Here is a 24488-nt window from a genome sequence, read left to right on the forward strand (position 1 = left end):
TATGCTCCGTCATACATTTATTACTGCACATAACCAGAGACCAGCCACCAAGGATCAGTTAGTTAACACAACATATGAAAATATTTTCATGGGTGTACTTTCAAAGTTATTAATTAGTTCCCTTTGAATTTTCTGTAAAGCATAAGATGATGACATGTAAAAGTAAACTACTTTAAATGGTTATTGGTACATTCCTTGTAGAAAAAAACAGGCCAAGGCACTACTTCTGGGTGCTGTCTCAGTGAAAAATAAATCAAAATGCTAACCGTGCAAAATGGGAGTGTGACATTTTATTGCTTAGTCAGAGACTAGTATCAGATAAGATGTCTTTACTTCCACACAAAGGCTTAAAGAGAATTTTCTATTACACTTATTGGAGAACATCTCTAAGCAGAGTAGTGACCTTCTGATGCTTCATTCCTCAGACCTTTCTGATATAACCATTACACTTAACGAGACAGGCTGTATTTAACATCTTGGTCAGTTGAACTCCCTTTATACAACACAGAGGGGGAGGGTTTTGAATGAGAGTGCAGCTCCATGAGAAGTTCACAAGCCTACAGTTTCGAGAAGGGTGAATGAACTACGTAAATGCAAGTAACCTCAGCTGATCGGGTACAAGCAAGCAAGTCAACGGGGTTACACTAGGGCCTGCCAGACCAACACAGCATCAGAATCAGCCCTTTTCTGTCAATGCAGAGAGATTTTGGTGAAGACAACTACGGTTTGGAACAGTCACAGGAACTATCAAATAGGAAGAGAAGCTCCAAGGATACCACAAAAATATGACACCTGTACCAAAAAAGGGGAAAGAACACATAAAAAAAAGGTTTGATGTTTTTGTGTGCGTGTGTGTGTGCTGTGGATATCTACTTAGCTGAAAACTTACTTACCAATGCTCATTAGAAACAAAAGCAGGAGAGTGGCCAGGCTGGAGACCTTCTCATGAGCTGTATACTGCAGTGGCACAGTTTGGGAAACAGAAAACAAAGGCAGAGCCTGGCTAAGTGCCACTCTCAGCTCTTCTGCTAAGTCAGGACTTCAAGAAGGACTGACTTTTGCCTAAGTTTCTGCAGCTGTAAGGTGCTCAACACACTGATGAATCTGAAACATATGCTCTAAGATTAATTTTTACAGCTTTTGGTGAGCGAAACCTTGTGTATTTCTTAACTATATCATGCAAGAGTTTTTCCAAACGAAAGCAACCTAAATGTACAAAAACAGCTGTGCAGACTGCCATGGCAACAAATTTGAAGTGTGAAATGTTTCCTCTGTTGTATTTCCTTTAACTTTCCATCATACATCAAAACACTTGGACATATTCTGAATACATTCTCTTCCCATCAGGAGCGCAGCGGATTTATTATCTGTGTTGTCATTCTACCTTCTTCCCACCAAGTCTTTTCCTTACCTGGGAAGTCTGTGTGATTTTCTTTTATTCCTCCCTTCTAAAGAACTGGCACTTTTAAGTACATTTACAAAAATAGGCAAAGCTACTTATAATCTATAGCGGACAGTTCTTATATTGTTACAAACCATGACAGGAAAAGATTTTTTAAATACCAGACTCTTCTCAGAGCATTTTACCAGAAGTTTTGTAAAACAAAAAAGCATTCTCTTTCCTCTTTCCAGTTATTAAGTAGTTGATGATGCATTATATGAAGACATAAATAAGCAAGAGCATAAATACTCCCAACTCAGAGGCCTGGAGAGAGGACCAACAGGAAGAGGAACAGGTTTAGAATTAGAGCCGTGCTGCAGGAAATGTACCTGTAAGGATACCCAGAGCCAACAGGAGGAGTAATTCTGCTATCAAAATACAGACAGATTCTCATCTCCGTCTGAACTAAACCTTCAAAAACATGTAATTAATTCCCTATCTTAGTGTTTTTACCACAAATCCCACTGATACCAGTAGGAGGTTTTCTACTTATCACTTGTATGTTACTAATTATAAAAAAATAAAGGTATAATTTTTGCATCTACATTTGTATATTTAAGCTAAAATTCATCTTTAAATTGGTAAACTTTCCAAAACTGTTTAACTCATCTCCAAAAAACCTTTAAAAGACTTTTGATGTTAATCCTGGCATCTGGTTCTCAAAACTGTTTTAGAAACTCCATCTGGTGGTCACTAGCAGAACACTCTCGCAGCTCACAACTGCAGTAAGATCTGTAAAACCATTAAAAGGATTTAAGTTAATCATTGGAAAAAAAAAATCCGTTCCAATTTCTGGTTAAACACAAATATGTACTAGCTGGTTTTGTCCGCAAGCACATGTCATGGCAAAATTAAGCACAGCTTCTACAACAAACGCTGCTGTGAGGATGAGGTACATGAGAGAAAATTCTGTTGCAAGAAACTTCAACAATGGTTAACTTTACTTTTGAAGCTAACAGAAGGCTTTTAACCAGACTATTAAGTCTGATTATTCACAAAAAAAAGAAATATTTATAAAAAAAAGCATATGTTTCTTGTACTTTTTGTGAAACATCTGGTACTAGTCACTGTGGTTGACAAGATGCTCGGAGATCAAAGGAAGTGCCATTCCCATTCAGCTCCAGAGCATTGTAATTCTTTCTAATTAAGTTATGGTTTCACTAGTTTGCAATGAAATAGATTTCATACATAATTAATACAGAAGTTTCTGATTTTTTTCAGGTCAGCCTATGTACAATTAAATAATCATTCTAGCACCTGCAGCGTTACACAGAACCCAGCTCTTTTATGAAAGTTGCCATTAGGAAAAAGGTTTTTTCCATCCTTTTTTAGAGTATTATTTGGAAATAAAGCAATTTTTGAGCTCTCACGGGTGAGGTACCTAGGTGATCTACCCATAACAAGGAATAATGGAATCATTACTGTGTAGTAATAATAATAAAATACTATTTATAAAACAGCTTACATTACAAACAATGCCCAGATAAGCCAATATAAAATCACTAATGGCAAATCATGGGTGAGCAATCCTGAGGCAGCAATCATGCAGCACAGAGCATGGCTTTTCAAGAATAAGAGGAAGAAATGTTGATTGACCAGCCTCTGAGGCATAGCTAATTATTAATACCACTGCTTATGTATCCACATCTCCAGCCTGTGCTTTTTTAACCCCATCCAAGCAGACAGTTCAAGCAGAGCCCACAAAATGATCAAATTTTACAAATTCACATAGACCAACTGATTCTAAAATTCATCTATAAGCAAAACTACATTAACTTTTCAAACCATCAATTCCTGCTTTTGCGTACAAGCTCCCTTGGTGTTTTGTTTTGATGTTTTTTCTGAAAGGCCCAAAATTCCATACTCCTTTAATCAAGGACACAAATTTGCTTGCTGTCAAGTAGCAAAAGACAAAACTTCCATTCAAATGAAAAGCAAAGCATTTCACAAGTACAGTTATACAGAGTGACTGTCAACTGGGCATCAATATAACAAAAGGCGTATAATAGATGCTCTAAAAAAAAAGAAAAAATAGGTGATTTGTTGTTTTCTTTCCCTCTCTGGGAATCTTGAGTCACTGCATTGATACAAGACACCCTAAGGTGCTAAAATGCCACCACAGAAGCTTCCAGCCTGCAAGCTCAGCCTTTGAATACAGCAAGGCACCTCTAACCACCCAAGCTCTGCGGCTAATATCCCACACCAGTTATTTTTTTGTTAGATAATTACACTAGAGGAAAAAATCAGATGGAAATACACAGTGGTTTGTGAAAAATATCTCTGGCAATAAACATTGACTATTTCTCAATTCGAAATTCCAGTAACACGCCTGTTGCTTTTCATTAGAGAGCACTGGGAGTGGGCAGCGACAGCCACTGAGTACTCCAAAACACTCCTCTACACAGGGGAAAACTTGCCTTGATAACCCTACATCAAAAAGTACCTTACATTGGCATCTCCATAGCACTGAGCTGGAGGGATGTGCATTACTCCAGAGGTTGCTCAGACTGAAACCTCCGTGTTTCAGTGTCTCACAAGTCATTAGTGTTGGACTGTGCCTGTTACAGAACACAGGTAAGTTTCTCATCTGGCACACATACGTAAGAGAAAGGGATTCCACTTCAAATTAAACCTACCATCAAGGATCTGTATCCTGCGGAAGACATCAGTAACACAGGACAATTAAGAGAAATGCTAAATTTTTGGTCAAAAGCAAAGCAGCTCACATCTGCTTTCTTTATGAGATCACTGCCCACCCGGTACCAGACACATTCGTTTTGCCATAGGACCAATAAGTTGGGTCAAAAACCAAGCAAGACTTTTGCCAACAGCAGCACACTACAGGTAGCTCTTGGAATTGTGAATGTTATTGGCCAACCCTTAATACTGTCATAGCCAGTTTGTTTTGCAGTTTTTACAGCTAAACACTACTTTGTTTTGCCACTGCTCTCATGACTCGTGCCCTGTGATCGTTTAAGCAAACTGAACTGTTCTATTGTTTAAGAAAGGACACAGCTGATTTTACAACAGCAGTATCTTGCTTTTCTTTAGTAATGCATCAACTGTGAAAACAACTGCACAGTGAGCTGCGGCTAAAACACTCTGTTGTTAAGATGCCTATCAGTGTAGTCTAAAAGGAATAAAGAATATGGACCTGGCAAACCTTGATTTTCTAAACTCTGTTTCTGTTACAGCTTTCCTTTTATCTCATCAGCTTGGAAGAATGTATTTCTCAGCAGTCCTTCACCAGTAAAATGCGGGTTTTTTCTGAATCTATGCACACATCCTGAAATTGTAATGTGCTACTTGCTCCCAATTCAAAATACAATAAGCATTCTTCCCTCTAAATAAACCTGAGTAATAACACTTACTACAGTATAATGTTTGTAAATGTGAACATAATTTTCAAGATAGAAGCTCTCTCTTCATTATTTTTTTTTAAGATGGGAGGTGTAAGAAATAACTTTCCTGTTTTTGTTTTTCTGATTCTATTTTCTTTTCTTTCTTGCTAGAGGACAACCTCACTCTGAGCTTCTCTTTTACTACAGTGAGCCTCGTCAGAAAAGCAGTTACTGAAAAACAGGAAATGCAGTCTTAACACTGATGTGCTAAGGCTTATCTTCACTTGAGTTATTTCTTGTTCACTGACTGCTAATTAACTCTGAATAATTTAAACCTTTATGAAGGGTAGTTTGAATAATCCTGAAAATTTTGGTGCAGATGTTGGTTCTCCTGTATTTTACTAATAACCCCAAAATGTGCAGTAAAATATCCTTATGTACACCCACCCAGTGCAACCCGCAAAAGTACAAACCCCAGCTGATCGCTGGAGGTCCTCAGCCAAAAATTGAGCCAAGCAGAGGAGATCAATCCAGGAGGAGATTGGAAAGGAGATCAAGTGCCCATCCAGAGCACTTCAGTGGAAAGCAGCAACAAAGTGATGCCAAAGCTGCTCAGCATAAGCACACGATTCATTCTAGAGCCTAAAAAGTCAGTTTAGTACCCTCCAGACGAGGACCAAATACTTTCTGAAATTTTCTTGCAATTTCCAGAACAATAAGTTGGTTGTTTACATAGTTCAGTGTGTTCTCCACACAGCCAAGTCCTAGAAAGAATAAGGTGACATTTCATATTTGCATCTTTCATGAAAAATCAACAGTAAAAAAATATTTGCCTGACTTGCATGCTTAATGCATTTTTTCTTTGTCCTTGTTAACTGTATAAAGCTGATAGCAACAAAAGGAACCAGGATTTGGGTACGCCTTAAACCCAAATGCCATATACCCAACAGGTACACCACACAGCCAGCTTCAGGCTTTTCAGTAGCAATTTGGAAGAACTACTTTTTATTTGTTTTATTTAACAACCCCCTCAGTCTAACAAACAACTATGCTAAAATGATCAAAACGAAAACCAACATGGGAGTCGGGGTTTTCTGAGTAACACTTGTAACCTCTTTGGAAACCACGTTTCACAGAGCCCCACTGAAGAGCTGTTTTGGAAACTTGAACTTTTTAGCTGAAAGCTAAAACATCTCTGGGCCACTGCTGCAACCCGGGACCTGCCACGCACTTGTTTCTCTAGTTCCCAAGAAGTGTATTGAGCAGTAATGCCAGCCTTTGGGCAGAAATGTAGACCTAGTGCTGACATATTTTCTCCAGGCAACGTGCAATGCTGGTATCTGAAATCTAGACTCAAGTACATTTGTTTAATTTTATTTCATTGAAGCATTTGGTCTCTTTTCACGTTTATCGATAAAGCTTATTAAAATGCAACAGGTAAAACACCTTGAAGACAGAAAGCACTGATCACTATTAAAAGATGACAAGAAGAAAGTGCTTTCCCATGGTTGTGCTTGTACGAGAAAGAACGATGCAGCTGCTGCTTTCCAAATGCACTTGTATCTGAGGTGTCAAGGCTGCATGCACTTGTATCTGAGGTTTTAAGAACACTTTTGAAAAGTCACTAATAAGATTGATGCTGTGCCAGACCCAAAACATACTACAGATGCAAAATACTGGCTTTTAACACCTCATGGTCATTGCAGAGCATCTGGAAAATTAATCTGTTGCATGTGTACAATACTGGGAGTGTTCCAAGAGCCAGAACCCATGGAAAAATAGAAGTCACCTTAATTTTAATAAGGAATCTTAATTCTGACATGGAGTACTTCTGTGTTAAGTCTTTGTCTCATTTAGTAAGGGATTTGCTCGGTGTTTATTCAACTAGCTTTTCCTTTCTAGACGTCTCGTACTTACAACAGCACAGTTAAAAAAACACCACGTAATTGCAAAGGCTGGGCAGCATGCATAGGATTCCCTCGTGAAGAGGCAAAAAACCACTGGATGGCCTCACATACTTAGAAATGGCTGGGACAAACACTACTTTTCTGTTCTAAAACTTCTCACTGCAGAGGATAACTTGAACTTTAGAGTCACATGATGAAGCCATAGGTTTGCTAAGCATGCAACGTGTATGGTTTGAATGACTTAAGCCCAGTTCCTGTTTCCTTTGCAGAACTGTGTGTTTTTGTAGTCAGCCAGCGCCTGGACTTTTCACCGTTATTTACAGCAGCTGAAGGAGTGATTGTAATACATACATGCTGCTTTCTGCATAAATAAAAAGGGCTGTATCCTCCGAACAGTAATTGTATTTCGTCTGTCTTTACATAGAGTCTCAGTCAACTGTATCTGGGGAACACGTTTTTAAAAAGGTAAGTGCTTTATTTTACTTTGAATATGCAATGCTTTATTCATCACGAGAGGACCAAATTATGATGCTACGGCTGTCATTTAAAGTTGTTAGTATTTGCTTCTTTAGCGAGATTGGAACCACACAATATAAAATGCTGTCTCTGGGAAACAGCCTCATAAAGCTGAGCATTAAATAGAGTAAATTTAATGACTGCTATTGGGTAAATACAGAACTTCCACTGAACTGACAGCAGCTAGATGATAAAATGCTATTCAGTGGTCTGGACCAGAGACTCCAATTGCCTAAGAGTAGTCGCTTAAAGGACGGACATTTTTGGATAATCCCGGCCAGACTGCGAGAATTCCATAGGACAGGAAACACGTCAGCAATGCTACTTTGAAGATTACATTCGGTTATTGCTGACTCACTTATATTCTGGGAAAGTAAAAATAGCAGCTTTCATTTTCTCAGAAACTGATCGTTTTCAGAAGCTGAGATTAGGATTTCTTGAGTCCTGAACCTCAAATACTTTCCAAAGTGTAGGAATTTTGTCATGGTGACATCACAAGAAAAATAAATATAATATTTTAGACTTCAATCTTTCATATAGTGCAACTCCCCCCCCCCAACTTGTCAGACCTAGGAAGGACAAATCCGTGTGTGTATTAGTCCTCCACCTACCAAATTGCTGCATTGTTTTCACGGGGTGATGCAGCCCATGCCCACCAAGAGCCAAGTTTCACAAGTATTACATATGTTGCTTTATTGGTGTATGAAAGAATTTTTTCCTTCTAAAGGCTGGTGGTAGAACACAGAGAGGCTGCCCTGCCAAGCTTTTTATAGAGGAAGAGTTTGGGTTGCCAGGCAGAAACTTCCTGTTTTAGAAACACTTATTTCTAGACTTTAAATCATTGAGTTTCCTTGAAACCAAGCCCTCCATTTGCAAGAATTAACCATCAAATAGATGGGGTGGTGTGGATGGGTGTGTGCAACAAAACAATGAAACCTCAGACTAGATCCTCGCAATGCTGAGAAGTTGACTTTTTACAACTTGCTATTTTTGAGCTGCCTTCTGAAGGCTGTGCTCATTTGCTCAGCTCCATCTGTTGGAAGTGAAGGAGAATGTACGAGCTGTGGTTCAGAAAGTGAAAATCAAATGCATCCACGTCAACAACAGCTGACACAAAGGCAGATCAGTCATTAGTGGGGAAACTGTGCCAGGGAGAGGGAAAACCCAAAGAGTAACTGGTGAGGCCACGTGGAGTTAGGGAAGGATTAACAACATGTAAATTACTATCCATTAAAACAATTAAATTTAAAATGTGGGGGAGCAGAAGTGAAGAAGGGATAACGGGCTTCTGGAGTAAGATAATACAGGAAAAGATGATGCAAACAGCGTAGTGCGGATTTCCCCCACTAATTAACCTGAGGAGAACCAGGAAAAAAAAACAAGTTCTGCCACAGTTTCCGTACATGAGAGCTTTGACATGCTGGTTTGATGTTGGTCTCAGTGACTGATGAGTGAATAAACACCATGATAAACACTTTTTTTCACTGCAAGCAAGCATTATGGACATACTGACCCAACACCGCAAAGATGCCAGTTGTGCTTTGTCGTGCTTTGGTATGACTTTGTTAATGTAGATAAACCTGAAGTGATATTCTGGAAGTTCCCTTTAAAACACTGCACCTATTATTTTTTTTTCTATCAAAATTTTAATACTTACATTGTTTATAAATATACACACATCATTGCAGTGTTATTCTCCCCCAGGTGAATGTTTACTTCTAAATTGAATGGATTACTTTGGTTTAGTTTAACCTGCCCCCCAGTGAGCTGCAACTACAGAAACATGCTGTCTGAAGTTTATTTGTCCTTACTTTGTCTTAAACACCCAAAAAGTAGCTAAATAAAATAAAAAATACCTTGCTTCCATCAAAAATGAAGCCAGTATCAGTACCAAGGCCAGATCCTGAACAAATTGAAACAAAAGTTGGCATCTTGTTTTTCTTGTAATTTGATGCAAGGCCCCATGATTTCCTGTGAAACCTAAAACCGCTTCCTTTGTCTCCTTTGCAATTATGCCACTCTAAAAGTTGAATGATACTGACTGAGCACAGTCTGAGATCCTGTGCTGAGTGTACTGAGTTGGCCCATGGGGTGAGAGCTGTTGAGAAGATAATGGAAACCTCCACAGAGCCAGGACTAAACAAACGGAAACGTTCAGTTCTGCAAAAGGGTTAACGGGCCTAGAAAGTAACCCTGGAGCCAATCTTTGAGAAGAGCTTCTCAAAATGTAAATATGCTTTAACCTCCTGAAACCACTGCGTGGGCTGCTGACCTCTGCTAGCAGTGAGAAGCTTGCTGCAGGTGCTCAGGAGGTGCCACATCCTCTGCAAAGCTGAGAAGTGCACTAGGCCTCAGATCTCTTCCAACAGAAGGTTAAACTTCAACTTACACTGTTTGCTTCACTCACGAGATTTCTGTTCAGCATTTAAGAGATGAATTGTAGAAGCTGGAAGGTCACAGTCTTTAGATTTCCAGGAATTAAAGAGAAATCAGAGCAGCAGTGGAGGCCAGGAGAAGCAGGCCTAGCTGCAGCTGACCGAGTAGCACAGTCGACCACTTTTATGCATATCGGCATAAAAAGCACAGCCACGAGCCAAAGGGGAGTAAGACAGCATTGCAGCTACTTGATTAACAAGACATTTTCTGAATGTTTTCCCCAGCACTTCAGTATTTCATGGTTCACCAAACAAAATCTTTGCATCTAACTCTACACAGACACAATCCAAATCTTTCTGAACTTCTTAAACTACCACCTAAAATTAAGTGTAATTCAGACTAGTCAGTTTTATTTCAAAAAGAGATACTCTGGAATTAAAATTTCGAAAGGGAAAATCACCAGCACAAGGGAACACCGAGGAGCCAATCAACTGACTAGATTTGTGAGGTTTTGTGGTTTGTTGTGTTTTTTTTTTTTTAAGTCGTCCTCTCTCTTCAGTTTGAGCATGTTAATACAAACACGATGCTTTCTTAGTGGCCCATAGTGAAAATAACCTCAACAGGAACAAAAGCTCTAACGCAAGTATTTACGATACATTTCCTCAACTAACAAGCCATACGTCCTCCCCAAACCTAGCATCTTTGAGAAGATTTTCACCCCATTTTTCTCAAGACTATTTGTATTTAACAATCTATTTTTAAAGTTCAAACCTATACTGACTCTAATTATTAGTGTTTGCTTCAGAGACTTGTACTAGTTTGGCCTACCGATGCTTTCCTACTTGGTGCACCCAAGCAGAGAGTTCAGACCGCAGCCAGGCTCTGCCCAGCCAACTTTTCCCTTGCTGTGAGCAGACCTGTAACAAAACTTCTCTGTGATCATCAGTGCTTCTTCCTACAGTGGAACCTCCCCAGAAATAGCCTCCTCTGGAAAGGAAAAACTCTGTCCTTAAAAAGGGAAAAAGAATGCTGCTAAATCAAAACAACCCCGTGGTTTTATGTGAATGAAATAATTATATGAGACTATATATATACACTTAATCAAAGTCACTTTGATAAGTCAGCTTTTCTAATTAAAACCAGTATTAGAATTCCAATTTTGAGGAGAGATTAGAAATATGAAGTAGTGTCAGAGGTAACAGCCATAAATGAACTGTCAAGCAGTATTAAGACCCCGACTTATCTATAATGAACACTGCTTAAAAACATTCGTGTATCTCTATGAACTTTTACCAATTTAAAGTTACTTCCACATTAAGAGTTAACATCACTGGAATCCCTTTATGGAAAAGTGCATTATGTACAACCAAGTATATAATTCTTGTTATTAACGTGACACAATAGAAACTCCTATAAGGAGAACTCCAGTCCTCTCTGCCAGATTCACTTTCTACACACAGTGCTTGTACAGACCAGCTTTGCATGCAACAGAACAAAGTAAAGGCACTCAACTTTAACACAAAATTCAAATCCTTCCAAATAAAGCACTTGTTTCTTTTCTCCCAGAAAACAATATTCTACACTGTAAAAGTGTGCATGTGTGATTTTTTTCAGTACTAAGAAACGTGCTTAATCAGATACTCAAAACTCCTTAGGAATAGTCAGTTCACTACGTCATGTTTAAAAATATTTCTCCTTTATAACTGAAAAAAATAATAAGAAGAAAAAAACATTATTTTCTGAATCCACCAGTACAAGCTGCATGGAAATTTCTTATAGAAAGCGTGTCAATTGTGCATGTAGGTGGTATAGGAAATTTATATACACGTATTTATTACACTTAGTTTTTGTTGAGTATACATAATGTTTTCCTGCAAGGCTTTTTGTCTTAAAAAGGGATCCTCCAAACATTTATGTGGTAGCAGAATTATTATATCAATGTATCTTTGAGTCATTACAGCTAGGAGTGTACCCCTGTTACTCTTAAAATTCCCTATTTTCAGGCATTTATAACTCAGTTCTAAAAAATGTGCCTTGCCAAAACTTTATCAAGAGGCTTATAATGCACCAGCAATCATTTTCTCAAATCGGAGTGTGCAGAAAATATTTTTCTGCAGTTTTATGCAACAGCTCCATCTAAAATGATAGCATTATTAATGCATAGAGACATTTCTGTATGAAAGCACTGTTACTTCATCACAGTCCTTAAACATCCACATTAATTTTACATGGGCTGCTCAGTACAACAGACTGCAGTTGTGAAAGGCTTTTTTTTTTTTCCTGTAACAGAAAGGAAACAAAAGTAAAACTGAGTAAGGCTGTAGGGCTGGCCCCATTTGCACGGAGCTAACCCAAGTCCTGTCTGCGCCGAATGGAGATGATGGAGAGGGTGGTGCTGAGGGCAGGAGCCAGATGGAAAACTAACTGCCAGATTTCTCTGGCTAGAAATGCCATGCATGTTGAGATGAACCTAAGGATCTGGTTTCACCCCCCTCAAAAAAAGCACTGCATTTATTCTGAATAAACCCTCCTGACCACACAAGGTATTTGACGCAACAAATCAGAGACAACACAAGCTGTACTTTAAAACCTGTTTCTCCTTCCTTTCCATTTCAGTTCCAAACTCGGTTACACGGAGGCAAGCAGGGGACAGCAGGAGGGATGGCTTCTCACAACATGACGTGGCTCAGCTACCCAAGCAAGAACTTTGCTTCCACCTCCCCAGAAGAAATCGAAGCGTTCATAGCATCTCAGAACATCATTTCCAGACTCATGCACTGCTACATCGCCTTTTTTGTGCCCACGGGATTAACAGCTGGCATATGCATTTTGATTGTTTTCATAAAGAATTATTTACAACACAAAAGCATGGAACAATTAGACTTACTGCTTCTGCACTTCACCATCAGCAATATCATAATGATTTTTTTATCACTTACAGTCATTCCTAGACCTGACTACTTAAAAGCAACCCGCCTTGCATGTAGCGTCCTGTCCTTTTTTTTCAACTTCAGTTATTTCAATTCTCAGTATGTTCTGCTTTTCATACTTCTCATACTATTACTCAAGAGATTTCTGCCAATGACTGCTCTCTGCAAAGCAACCCAAAATCCCGTATCGTGTGTAGCATTCGTACTTATATACGCCTTCTGTTTGTCACTGACCGAAGCAGTACTGGTTGGCACAGATAACTACCACGTGGAAACAGAGTGCCAGTCTGATCCATTATTTGCACGGCCTGAGTATGAGATCATTAAATTCACCTTTGGATTTGGAATCCCAGCATTTCTTCAGATACTCTCCTTTATCGTCCTTTTTGCTAAAAAAGCACCTGCTGAAGCTGAAGACTTATGGCAGCACATTCGTACATACACCGCTGTGTTCATTATAAGCATAACAATATTTATATGCCATCTATTTTATAACGTTATGATTCTCTTCAGGACAACATTAAAATTACAGAAGAGCATTGGAACTCCAACGAATGAGCTCATGATGAATATTGCAGAAATAGTATTGTTCTCCGAGAGCTGTGCTACTTTGGTATTTATACTTTGTTTTCACAAACCATGTAAGGAGAGAATACTTCAAGTCATACACAACTGCCGAAGGAGAAATACCACCCACAATCACCTTGAAATACCAGTAGCCTACAACCCCTGAAAGAACATCTCAGTAATAGTTGCTGTTCTAAGAACTGTCAATCTACTTTTTTCCTTCTTCTTCATGAAGGAAAACTGTGTCCTTCTTTAGACCCTGAACTTGAACTATCTTATAGCTAGCAGCATCACAGGAAAAATATCTTCAGCCTAGTATTTGCAGTTATCTCTGAGAAGGCATGTAGGGATAGTTGTGGGGTTTTTTGTCCATAAATGTTTTTTAATCTCCTATATTCTGCAAGTGTTACTTCAAAGGTGAACAGAAGGAAAAGTACTGTTGCCATACAAGTCTGCTTTTGTAATAGCACTGATGCCTTGATAAAGATGCAAACAAAAACATAACCAAAGGCAACTTTGAACAAAGGTAAAAATCTGCAGCCAAAACATTTTCTCAGGTGTGCTTCCTCCTTGGACTGGGATTTCTTGCCCTACAAACTAATCATATTTTTTAACGCCGGTTAGTTCCAGTAGCAACACCAGGGAAGTATGGTTTGAGCCCATTATAATCCTGAAATAGTTTGCGATACTGTAAATATCACTGCTTGCTTGGGATATATACACATCCATACACAAGATCGAGCATTCCTTCATTTTTTCCATTTTCCTCTTCTATGTTTGTTGAAACCCTGAAGGTTTTTATCTGAATTATTGTGCCAAAAAACCCCACGCTCAAATTAATGGAAACGCTAGTCCATAAAGAAAAGCTTCGGGTCTTTTCTGAGGCACTGAACTGGAAAGATCGACAGGATGGCTAATTAAAACTTTGTGCAAGAATGAAAGCTTTTTGTTGAAGTATGCTCAGCTTCAACTTTGCATAAAGACTTTAAGCAATTATTGATTTAAGCCACTCTTGATGAGTTCATTCAGAAGTGTAAGGTCCCATGCCTTGAAGAGTCACATTCAATAATATCCTAACTAAAAAATGAGAAAAGCCAGGCCCAGAACAGCAGAACTGCTTTTAAAAAGGCAAACAAAACCAGAACCCCAGATCTAGACACAAATCAAGGCTCTGATGGAGACAGGATAGGAACATTATACATCTACATGAGAATTTACAGGTCAATGGTGCAAAGTGGTGAAAAAAAATCCAAATCAGAGAATGAAACAGCTGCTGCAGTTTTGGAATTCAGATGTAGCCCTCCATAAGTAGTCGCCAGTGCAGGCTGAGACTTAGGTGCAAAGTTTTAAATGGTGGCTTTGAGCATGTTGTTTGTGACAAATTGGCCAGGAGCCACCTTAGATATTTGGCTTCAGTTTCAGCTTTTCCTTTCATGGAGGAGAGAACAGAAATGACAGGGAAGGCACAAAATTGTGCTAGATCTTGGATACAGATGTAGACTTGGATTGCAAGTCTTAAAAAAAAAAAAGCACAGTGATGTATTGAACAAGGCTCAAGGGACCTGAAGGTGTTTTTTTGGTGATTTTTTTTTCTAAAGAAAAAAAACACTGGTGCTTAAAATGCATACCTTTGTATAGCATTCAAGAGGACAAGAATATACTTGATTAAGCACGTCATGTGGATGCTAAAGGAAATGAGAGATTTTATAGCAATTGTGTGCTTTGGAAAGCCTTCTTGATGGGGTCCAGATTTGTGTGCAGTTGGTGCAAATTGGCATGGGTTGTCTGAGATAAGAGACCAGTGGGCCATGGTCTACAAAGAGGAACACCTGTAAAACAGCCAGGTGGGTAAATGGAAGACTAAAGGACATTTTACCCCATAATGATAAGGTATATATATGGAATTAGTTTTAGATATTCAAGTCCAGAAATTTATAGATGGTGACTATCACAGGAAAACAGAGGGCAATAGTCTCACTATGACCATAAGGACCAGTGTTTCTGCAAGATGTACGTATCAACTGGTGAAATGTCTGCACTGCATTGTCAGTCTGTTTTCCTGTTCAATTTTGTTCTGCTGCCAGCACAAACAGATGGATAACTAAGGAACACTCCGTATTAGACCATTATTAGAACCTGGTTGAAAAGGAAATGCGTAGATCAGAACCATCTCTTCAAGAGTCAACTTCATAGATGTGCAAGGACTTCTCAGCTGACATCAGAGGTTTCATTTTGCACCTGAGAAGAGGGAGATGAAACAACATGGACCAAACACCAGCCCTGCCAAAAGAAGTTTGAAGAGAGGAGTTGTTAGAGCAGCACGTCAGCAAAGAAAGCCCACAGACTGAGTGACAGAGCATGTCAAAAGATGTAAGCTGATGGAAAATATCAGTTCATGGCTAAGTAGGCTATTTTCTAGCATGTGAATTATGCACAAAGGATTCTACTTTATTCAATGCTTCCATATATTTTATATTTGAGGATGAAAGAATAAATATCGTATTGTATCCGAGTCCTGAGTTACTGTTAAAGGTGCCTGAAAGTGAAGTTTGAAAATAAGTATGACCTTGTTAGATAACATTGGCTGGGACCTGGAAACTGGTCTAACAGTAAGCAAATCCCAACAATGCACCTGTAGGAGCCTGAAGGTTCAGCACGGGCAGCACACATGATGAAACTCCAGTACGGTATAGAGCTGAACCAGAACCATACCAAAGGTCTCAGAGAAATGAAAGCTGTAGGGACCTACTGTCAGATCTAAGGCTTGGGAATGATGATGTCTTGTCAATGAATTATGCTGTAAATCTGTGAGTGATGCTGGGTGTAGCTTCTTGCACAATGTGAACCAATGCTCTCTGGTCTCTTTCCTATCCACAGCTCCTGTCATGGAGACAAACAGAGTCCTTTCTGGATGGTGGGTTATAGTGTCATAAAAAAATCTCTTCATACAATGAAAAGACCAACTTAATAGGAGAAAACAAAGGTAATCAGGAGAGAAGAGGTGGACAAGTGTAACAATAATCCAAACTGTTATGAATACCTGATTTTACAAACATTTCTGTATTGCTATAATTCTCGATAAACTTACACAATTCCCATTAAAATTCAGGACAATGAACACGTAGTCCTAGAGAAGACTGACTTTGATTCAGCAAGAATACGAGGGCAGACACCTCTACATGCAATAGGAAAGGAACAGAAGGAATCCCAAAAAAGCTTTATAAAATGGTCAAATTTGAGGTAGAAGAGCAGCTTTGAGTAAGATTAAAAGTAATTATTTTTAAATTATTAGTAAGTTGAAATGTATTTTCTAAGAACAAAATAAGATCTGACCACTCAAATTTCTTTCTATCTATACCAGCAACAACTTTGTTGACCAATTTCTTCCAGGCTTCACCTAGCTTTGACCAGTATGTTCTGGAAGAAATAGAGCATGTGTTTTTTACAGGCATGCTGTCAAAATTAACTAATGCCATATACCGGAAAATTCAAATAAGAGTATTTTATTTCTGTACCAGTAACATTTGTATCTAAGATGGACTCATATGAAAAAAAAACACCTTCCGTTCAGAAAAATAAGAGAAATGAGCAGACTGCTGAAATTTAAGCACTGAATTTCTGAATTGGTAATGAGTTTTGGAAAGGAACATGTAGAGACTAAAGACTCATCTTTGCTGAACCAGCTGGCTCAAATCTGATCTGATCCCATTGCAAAACAACATCTGATCTGAAGAGAGACTGGATTTGCACTTGAATCATAACTTTATCTGCTATACCCCTATGCGTGTTATTAAGTCTAGCCTCAGAAGCATTCAAATTTCAAACTTACAGACCTGGAAAGGGCTGCAGCATTATTTAGCTTGATTTTGGGGTAGTTACAGATTTGGAGTAGAGTTAAAACTCAAGAAAATTATCCAAAACAAATACAGTATACAATATTTATACTATATATGTTGCACAACAAATTGATTCACTAAATAACTGTTATGAAATAGTATGTTTTGCTTCCTTGGCACTGTAATTCTTATTCTCTCATCTTGGAGCAGCTAGTGGCAACTGCAGCGACCCTTTCATCTGGGCAACTAGAGAGGTGAAGTGTCCAGCAAGGGACTGCCAGACTCAACTACCGGAGTCAGAAAGGATTGCTGCTTTCTCAGTTTTATTTATCACATCTGGACAGAGACTGAAGACCTATGATGAAAGTCCTTCACTTTACAATGCTTTGTGGTCCAATTTCATAAAATTTGAGTGCCTCTCCCACCCCCAAAGCATTTTGCAATATACACTTTAAGAGAAATAAGAAGGTTTTACCAGAATAGTTTGAATGGGTACAGGTGGTGTCCCTGCAAAGAAAAGGCTGAACTTTTAAAAATTATTTTTAGTAAGAAAAACACATTCTCAGAATTACTGGCAACGGAAAAGACAAAAAAAAAATACACCCTATCCAAGGTTTTCTGCAGGCATAGAACACAATTACTTGTTCCAACTCAAGCTAAGCTTGATTATTTGTAAGAAAGGGGGAGTTACTGAGAGTGGCTGGGATAAAATACCAGAGTGCTCTAGAAGAGGGTAACAGGCCCAGGCAGAAGACGTCATTCAGTAGCTGAGAAAGGTCAGAGCTGGTATCCATGCTAGCAGAAAGATGAGAGAGATTTTTGGAGGTGGAGATCAATCCACTTGTACAACTTCAAGAACATTACAACTGCATCCATATGTCCTCTGGAGATAATTTCAGCAGAAATACTGATACCGATCTTATTTCTTCTGCACACAGTTGCCTTACACTGTAAAGCTCTCCAACATAATTTTAAATCATACCTCTTTCCTCTTTGATGCTATACAGTACCTTACTTTTTTTCCAGCTTTCTACATCCCGGCTCTGATCTAGTCTCTCCTGGAATCAACAGTTTCAGTCCAATTCGTGCTCTTCCACACCTCTGGCAGAATTTAACACCTCTTAAATCCTACAGGCCTAATCCTACTTACTTACCACCCTGCTGGAGGGCTACCGTGTAACCAGGGTCAAGAGGTATGATGTGCTGGACATCTGACGTTGTTCTTCCTATGCTCACCTCCTTCCTTCTTCCTCAGCTGTCCTGCTCTTTTTTCAACACAGCAGTCAGCCCATATGTTGAAGATTGCTAAATTATGTAGAGTATCTTACATGATACCCCATTTTAAGCATTTTGGTACACCTATGTACATCTCTGCTGATTACACTACTGTTCCTTAAACACCCTATAGTGTTTATTGAGGCATATAGTGTTGGGGAAGTTGACCACTACAGATTTAAAATTAAACTGCTAGGAAAAAAAAATAAATTAAATGCTGGATTATTGCATTCTGACGTGATATGAAGGCTATCACACCAGTTGCTTTCATTGCATGTTCTCAGCAACAATCAAGATAAGGTACGACAAGGCGGAACTGTAATATTTAATGCTGTCACAACTGCAGCTAAAGATGGATCATGAAGGCATTCATTATGAAGTCCCACAGAATATCAGCAAATGACGGGAAGAAAAGAGTACAATGTTCAGCAGCTGCTAAAATTTGTTTTCAGCATTTTATGACCCTTTTCAATATGGAAGTGGTGAACAGTGAGATTAAGATGGATTAATCAGTAACAATAACTTGCCTGCATAAACAAGAACCTGGAGATGTTGTCATCTGTTTTAGGAAACAAAATTCAGAGAATTCACATGATCGTCTCATAAAATATTTAGTGAAATACACAACTCACTAATTACCATATAGTAATAGTAGATTTGGTCTCATATTATGCTTCATAGTTCTATTAGCGGGAAAAACAGCTACTTTTGGGCTCTTTCAAATGAAAATTCCCTTCCTATTCTTGAAGTACAGCAAAATGACACATTTCTTGTCATGAATTCAAACCAGAAAATTAGCACTCATAACAGAATTATACATTTTCATAGCAAACCAGCCACTACTCACAGCTCGAAAAACAAGGACAGACAGAGCAGCTGATTACCAAATCCACCCCCCTGTAATTACAAGCAACTAACACCCAGAAGCCAATATTACACATAAAGAAAAATAAAAATCCTTCTGGCCCTTACAAGATCAGTGAAAGCTCTGAAGGGCAGAATTAAGTAGAGCAAAACCACATGATCAACAAACAACAATAAAGACTCTTTATATCTCTCTTCTTATAGAAGACAAATTCAAAAGACAGAAAAAAATAGACCATCAAAGCTGGTATCACAAGATTTTCTAACATTACAGTTATTGCAGTCCCATAACCCAATGATGTTTGTACACTTCTCAAACCAAAACACTTGAGGCCCTCTGTCTGTGTTATCCTGTTTAGAAAGACTCCAGAAAGCCATCCACTGACACTCCAAGTCTATGCAGGAAATCTTTACCAGCACTGATTTGCACAAACTTTCTTTTAAGTTAGTAAGATTTACTCCCAAACTACTCATGAAGCATCATCGTGTCCAAACACCTTCAGAAGCACTTTCAGCAACACTGTCAAAACTCCTGTGGACAACACATTGCAAGAAAACCAGCAAATAAAGCATGGCTCAATGGCACCAGGAGGCAAAGTACCCTCTTTTCCCACAGCCACTTGGGTGAGAACTTTTTCTTCGCTCTTCTATGGATGAGATCTTTTGTAACCTAAAGTGTTTGACCATGGTAACAGATTTAATGCATCCATTATAAGGGCACACTAATTGTTTACTCCACACTGCCGAAACTGTAACATCGGTTTCCTGAAATCTGAATTGCTGAGATCCCATTCATCTTTTTCCAGTAGCAGAATACTGCACTGAAGCACAGCATTAATGGCACTTAACATTAAGCTACCAGATAAATATAATCATAAAAAATAAATTCAGGCATACAAAATATTGCTCTTTCGTGAGAGAAATGAATTTGCTTTCCATTTTAAGAACTCTAGCCACCAGTAGGTGGTGTTTCGGGAAATGTCAAGCACTTCTTTTCCCCTACAGATGAAATACACAACTCCACCTGCAACACTGGTGGTTTTATGCAAGACTGAGGCTCCACATTCTCTGCAAAATAAGCTTCTTTTATCCATGTGACTTGGAACTGAACAATCCTAAGAAGCGACAAAGATGTGTACCTGAAAATTTAAATACGAACAGGCAAATGGGATCACCTTCAAGGTAGGAAAACCGAGATTTATACTGTCGGTTCAGCAAATGACCCTTCTCAGCTCCCAGATCTCTCTTAATCTAATATTTCTCTTTAGACTATCCAGGGGCTTTTAAAAATACCTTGCCTATCAGTAATTGCTGCTTTATAAGCATATAAAACATGCTTCGTTGTGATTTGAAAATAAATCTCTTAATTATTGTTCAGCTGAGCTGCAGGTTTGAATGGCCGGCGTAACTTGAAAAAACACTGAAGGCAGACAGGGGGTAAAATGAACATCAGGCAAAATAAAATTGACAGATCCGAGACAAAAGCCATTTGACTGGTTCTAGTAAAAAAGCAGCCAGCAGAAACAGGGTTAATCCCAGCCTGATGAGGCTGTTCAGCAGCACTTCAACTGAACACAAATTAGAACAACCCTGGGAATCTATAAAGCTTGTTTTATTGCCAAGGGCATGCAGAAAGATCTGCATTTTGCTGTTGTAAACTATCCTTTATTTAAGGCGTTTTAAAACAGAAGAGACTTTTATATGATTTTTGTTTTTTACTACTGAATTGTCAACAGGTGGCATTCATTGCAGCTCTGCACACCTAAAGGCAAGTTTTCCCTGCCACGGCCGGCCAAGTTGACACATGCATTAAGCGTGAAGCTGAGCAAGAACCAGCCTTCTGCTGTCCGGAGGAAAATCAGCTCTGGAAAAATGGAATTAAGGTAAATTGGAGTGTTTAGTGCGTGGTTACCTGTAATTTTGCAATTGTTTGGTGGGCTTTCAGTTGGAACTAAAACCTAACCACAGACCTGCCTTTTAAAATCAATTGCTCAGATTCGTAATTAGCCTTTGTTGTATTTAAAGCATTTTACTGCCTTCCTGAAAAATCAAAGGATGTTACGTAAAAGGCAGGGGTTCGTGTCTGGCTGATAGCTGCCTCAAACACCAAACCTTCAAATTCATGTCACTTCATACGGATATTTTAGCATAAAGATTCACCTCATGAAAATACTTCCAAACATAGGCATAAGTGCTCTGTAAGTGTTGCTATTGCACTATGAAATAAAAGCATTGGGACTACACAGATTTCTTTTAAGTAGCTATTTCCGACAACTTGAACATGTTTCAGCAAGCTCAGACCTGCATTTCTGACTACAAATACTCTCATACTCCTAACTCCATTGGTGGTCTGCTCCTTCTTCTCCCCCAGACTGTGCATCCGCAGTATTTTAAATTATTAAAAGGTGGAAATATGCATTGATTTTACTAATAAACAATTAAATATAGTTTAGTGCAATTAAAATGAAGGTTTTGGTAGTAAAATGAAGATTACATCAATATGAAAAATTTAACACAAAATATCCTGGGTTATCATTTTCTCGCTGTTCTGTTTGAGATATTTTTTAAATAAACTTCTAGCAATGCTTCAAGCCCAAAGCATTCAGTGTTTATAAGTAAACAAATGGGATTACCGATGTTTTCCTTCCCTTTCCAGCAATCAGTGCAGCATAATTAATTGCAAAGAGAAGCAAATTGAGTTTAATACTATGGGTGTAAATCAATATGCTGCTTATAGTACCTTTGTTTCTGAAGTTTGCCTTTGCCTTCCCACTGAAAGCAGAGGAAACCAACTGCTCTTCGTCTCCGCTGCTTTCTCAGCCACAGACTCTGCTACTTAATAAGCTTACTAGCTGCTGATGAAATGAATACACACACACACACTACATATACACACACTGTATAAACTTTAGATAGTCTGTCTTTATTAGGCCAAACTCACTCATCTGATTTTCTGTATTTCTACATATTCCAGTACTGAATCCCTAAAACGTTCGCCAAATTTACAGACCTACCTCACAATATAGTAACATCTCAAACAGCTTTTAATCTTTTTAACTGAACCTTTGTATATATATTTGAACATGTTTCCTACAACCTCAGCTGCGTAAGCTAGAAAAAAACATATGGTGCATAGTAGAATGCTGGAGTATTAGATTAATGGTTTTCCATTTACAAATTGCAGGTCCAAGGATGTTCATTGATTATTAACAGAAAACAAATGGAGCTAATATTCTACTATCTTCTACCCTGCGTGAAGGAACACTGTTGGTGAAAAGCCTTTTTTAAAGAGATCCAAGTACCATTATGGTAAAAAGATTCCCTACATGATCTTAAGGCATATAGGAATGGCAAGCTCTCTCATTTGCAATGTATATAGTGGCCTGTAAAAACAAAATTAAGAAATTTACTTTTTGTACTGTCACATTTCAGTCAATTTCAAGTATAATTAATTTGGCTTCTCAAGAACTTTAATTTCCTATACAAAAGTGTTTCTTTTTCCATTCCAATCAAAATGCTTACAATGAACTTCTTTGAAAACATCAAAAAATCCGATTTTTGGGGCATTACTACCAAACTGTGAGTACTGTTATCTTTTGCACAGATACTTTAAACATGGAAACTTACTCTGCCTCGCTATCACCTGTTATATGCAACAGTACAACTTTTAACCTAAACGGATCGCATTTGTGTAATGAAAGCCTATCTTCCAGATTAGCTGATAAATCAGAACACCAACAATATGTTATTGGTCTTTTCTTATCGTGTCTTTACACAATATTCCTTTTTCCTATTGGTTTTGTAGGAAACATTCTGATACTGGTTGTGAACATAAGCTTTCGTGAAAAAATGACTATTCCAGACCTTTACTTTATAAACCTTGCAGTAGCTGATCTCATTTTAGTCGCTGATTCTCTCATTGAGGTTTTTAATCTTGATGAAAAGTATTACGATATCACTATTATATGTACCTTTATGTCTTTGTTCCTTCAGATCAACATGTATAGCAGCATTTTCTTTCTGACATGGATGAGTTTTGACAGATACATAGCACTGGCAAAAGTAATGAGGTCCAACATATTTCGCACTATGCAACACGCTAGATTAAGCTGTGGTCTCATATGGATGGCGTCTATTTCGGCAGCACTAGTTCCGTTTACAGCTGTGCACTTACAACACACCGGAGAGGTCCATTTTTGTTTTGCAGATGTAAAAGAAATCCAGTGGCTAGAAATAACCTTGGGGTTTATTATCCCCTTTGTGATCATCGGTCTTTGTTACTCATTAATTGTCCGAGTTCTTATAAAAGCACACAAGCACAGGAGTCTTCGTCTGCGGCGACAAAAGGCTCTTCGGATGATTTTCGTTGTCGTCTTGGTTTTCTTTATCTGCTGGCTACCTGAAAACGTCTTCATTAGTGTTCAGCTTCTCCAGAAGAAAAGCGAGCCTGTCTCTTCGAGCAGCCCATCTTTCAGACACGATTATCCCTTAACAGGACATATTGTGAACCTAGCAGCTTTTTCTAATAGCTGTTTGAACCCCTTAATTTACAGTTTTCTAGGGGAAACCTTCAGAGACAAACTGCGACTGTACATTGAACAGAAAACCAAAATGTCAACGCTGCATCGCTTTTGTCAGGCTGCCTTAACGTCTGTCATTCCTGACAGTAACGAGCAATCGGAGGTTTGATTTAGCAGTGGTTGTAGAAAACATACAACTATGAAGTTGTGCAAATAGTGAACAAGATGCTTGCTACTAACAGAAAAAAGTGCGCCTGTGTGCGTATGTATTATATCGCTCTGCTGAGTATTGAAGGTTTGTCATAAAAACATTTTGAATATAACTTTAAAGTAGAAGAATGTTTCAGGCAGATTTATATTTAATTATGAACAGGATTATTAAAAGCTGAGCACTGAAGGAGCTTTATTTTATATTAAACGTGTATGACTGATAATATAGAAGAAAATTTTATCAAGCTAGGAAGACTCTAGATTTAACTTGATTATCAGAGATGCTATTTTGCTGGTGTAGATAAGGTACTTCCACTTAAATAATGGAGCTGCCATAACAGTGGAGAAAAAAAATCATTGCAACATATTGATATGGAGATGCAGAAAACAATTATTTTTCATCCAAATATGTTAAGTTAAATGACTTTGCTTTCCAGAACTATATAGTATTATCATCATTGTATTCCAGCACGTCTTCCACAATTAACTTTTTAAAATCTTAATATAATCTAGAATGGTGATGAGTTTTCGTCTCAAATCTAATCTGTTTACATCAGTACTTGATCAAACCTGAAATCATCTGTAACTAGGCTGTTCATCTCAAGGAACTTAATAGAAGCAAAACATAATGCTTCATTCTTTTAAGGATTGCCCAAGACAGTCTTTCCCAGGACAGATATTACTGGGCTTTTTGTCAAAAATGCA

The 24488-nt window shown here is 38.3% G+C and overlaps 2 protein-coding genes across 4 annotated transcripts in view; one reads left to right on the forward strand and one right to left on the reverse strand.

Annotated features, from left to right (window-relative positions):
- Window positions 1-24488, reverse strand: part of C15H7orf50 (chromosome 15 C7orf50 homolog) — a 128176-nt gene that overhangs the window by 90228 nt on the left and 13460 nt on the right. The window lies entirely within an intron of this gene.
- On the forward strand, window positions 12343-24307 carry GPER1 (G protein-coupled estrogen receptor 1). Its single transcript, XM_068699002.1, has 4 exons — window positions 12343-15448; window positions 15956-20235; window positions 20790-20936; window positions 22238-24307. Exon 4 carries the CDS (start codon window positions 22669-22671, stop codon window positions 23740-23742), a length of 1074 nt encoding a protein of 357 aa, XP_068555103.1. The 5' UTR covers window positions 12343-15448; window positions 15956-20235; window positions 20790-20936; window positions 22238-22668; the 3' UTR covers window positions 23743-24307.

Source organism: Anas acuta, chromosome 15 (genome assembly GCF_963932015.1).
Source record: "Anas acuta chromosome 15, bAnaAcu1.1, whole genome shotgun sequence".
NCBI lineage: Eukaryota > Metazoa > Chordata > Aves > Anseriformes > Anatidae > Anas > Anas acuta.

Excerpts from the sequence above, each read along its gene's own strand:
- GPER1 (XM_068699002.1), top strand. The coding sequence starts at position 22,669 with ATGGAAACTTACTCTGCCTCGCTATCACCTGTTATATGCAACAGTACA.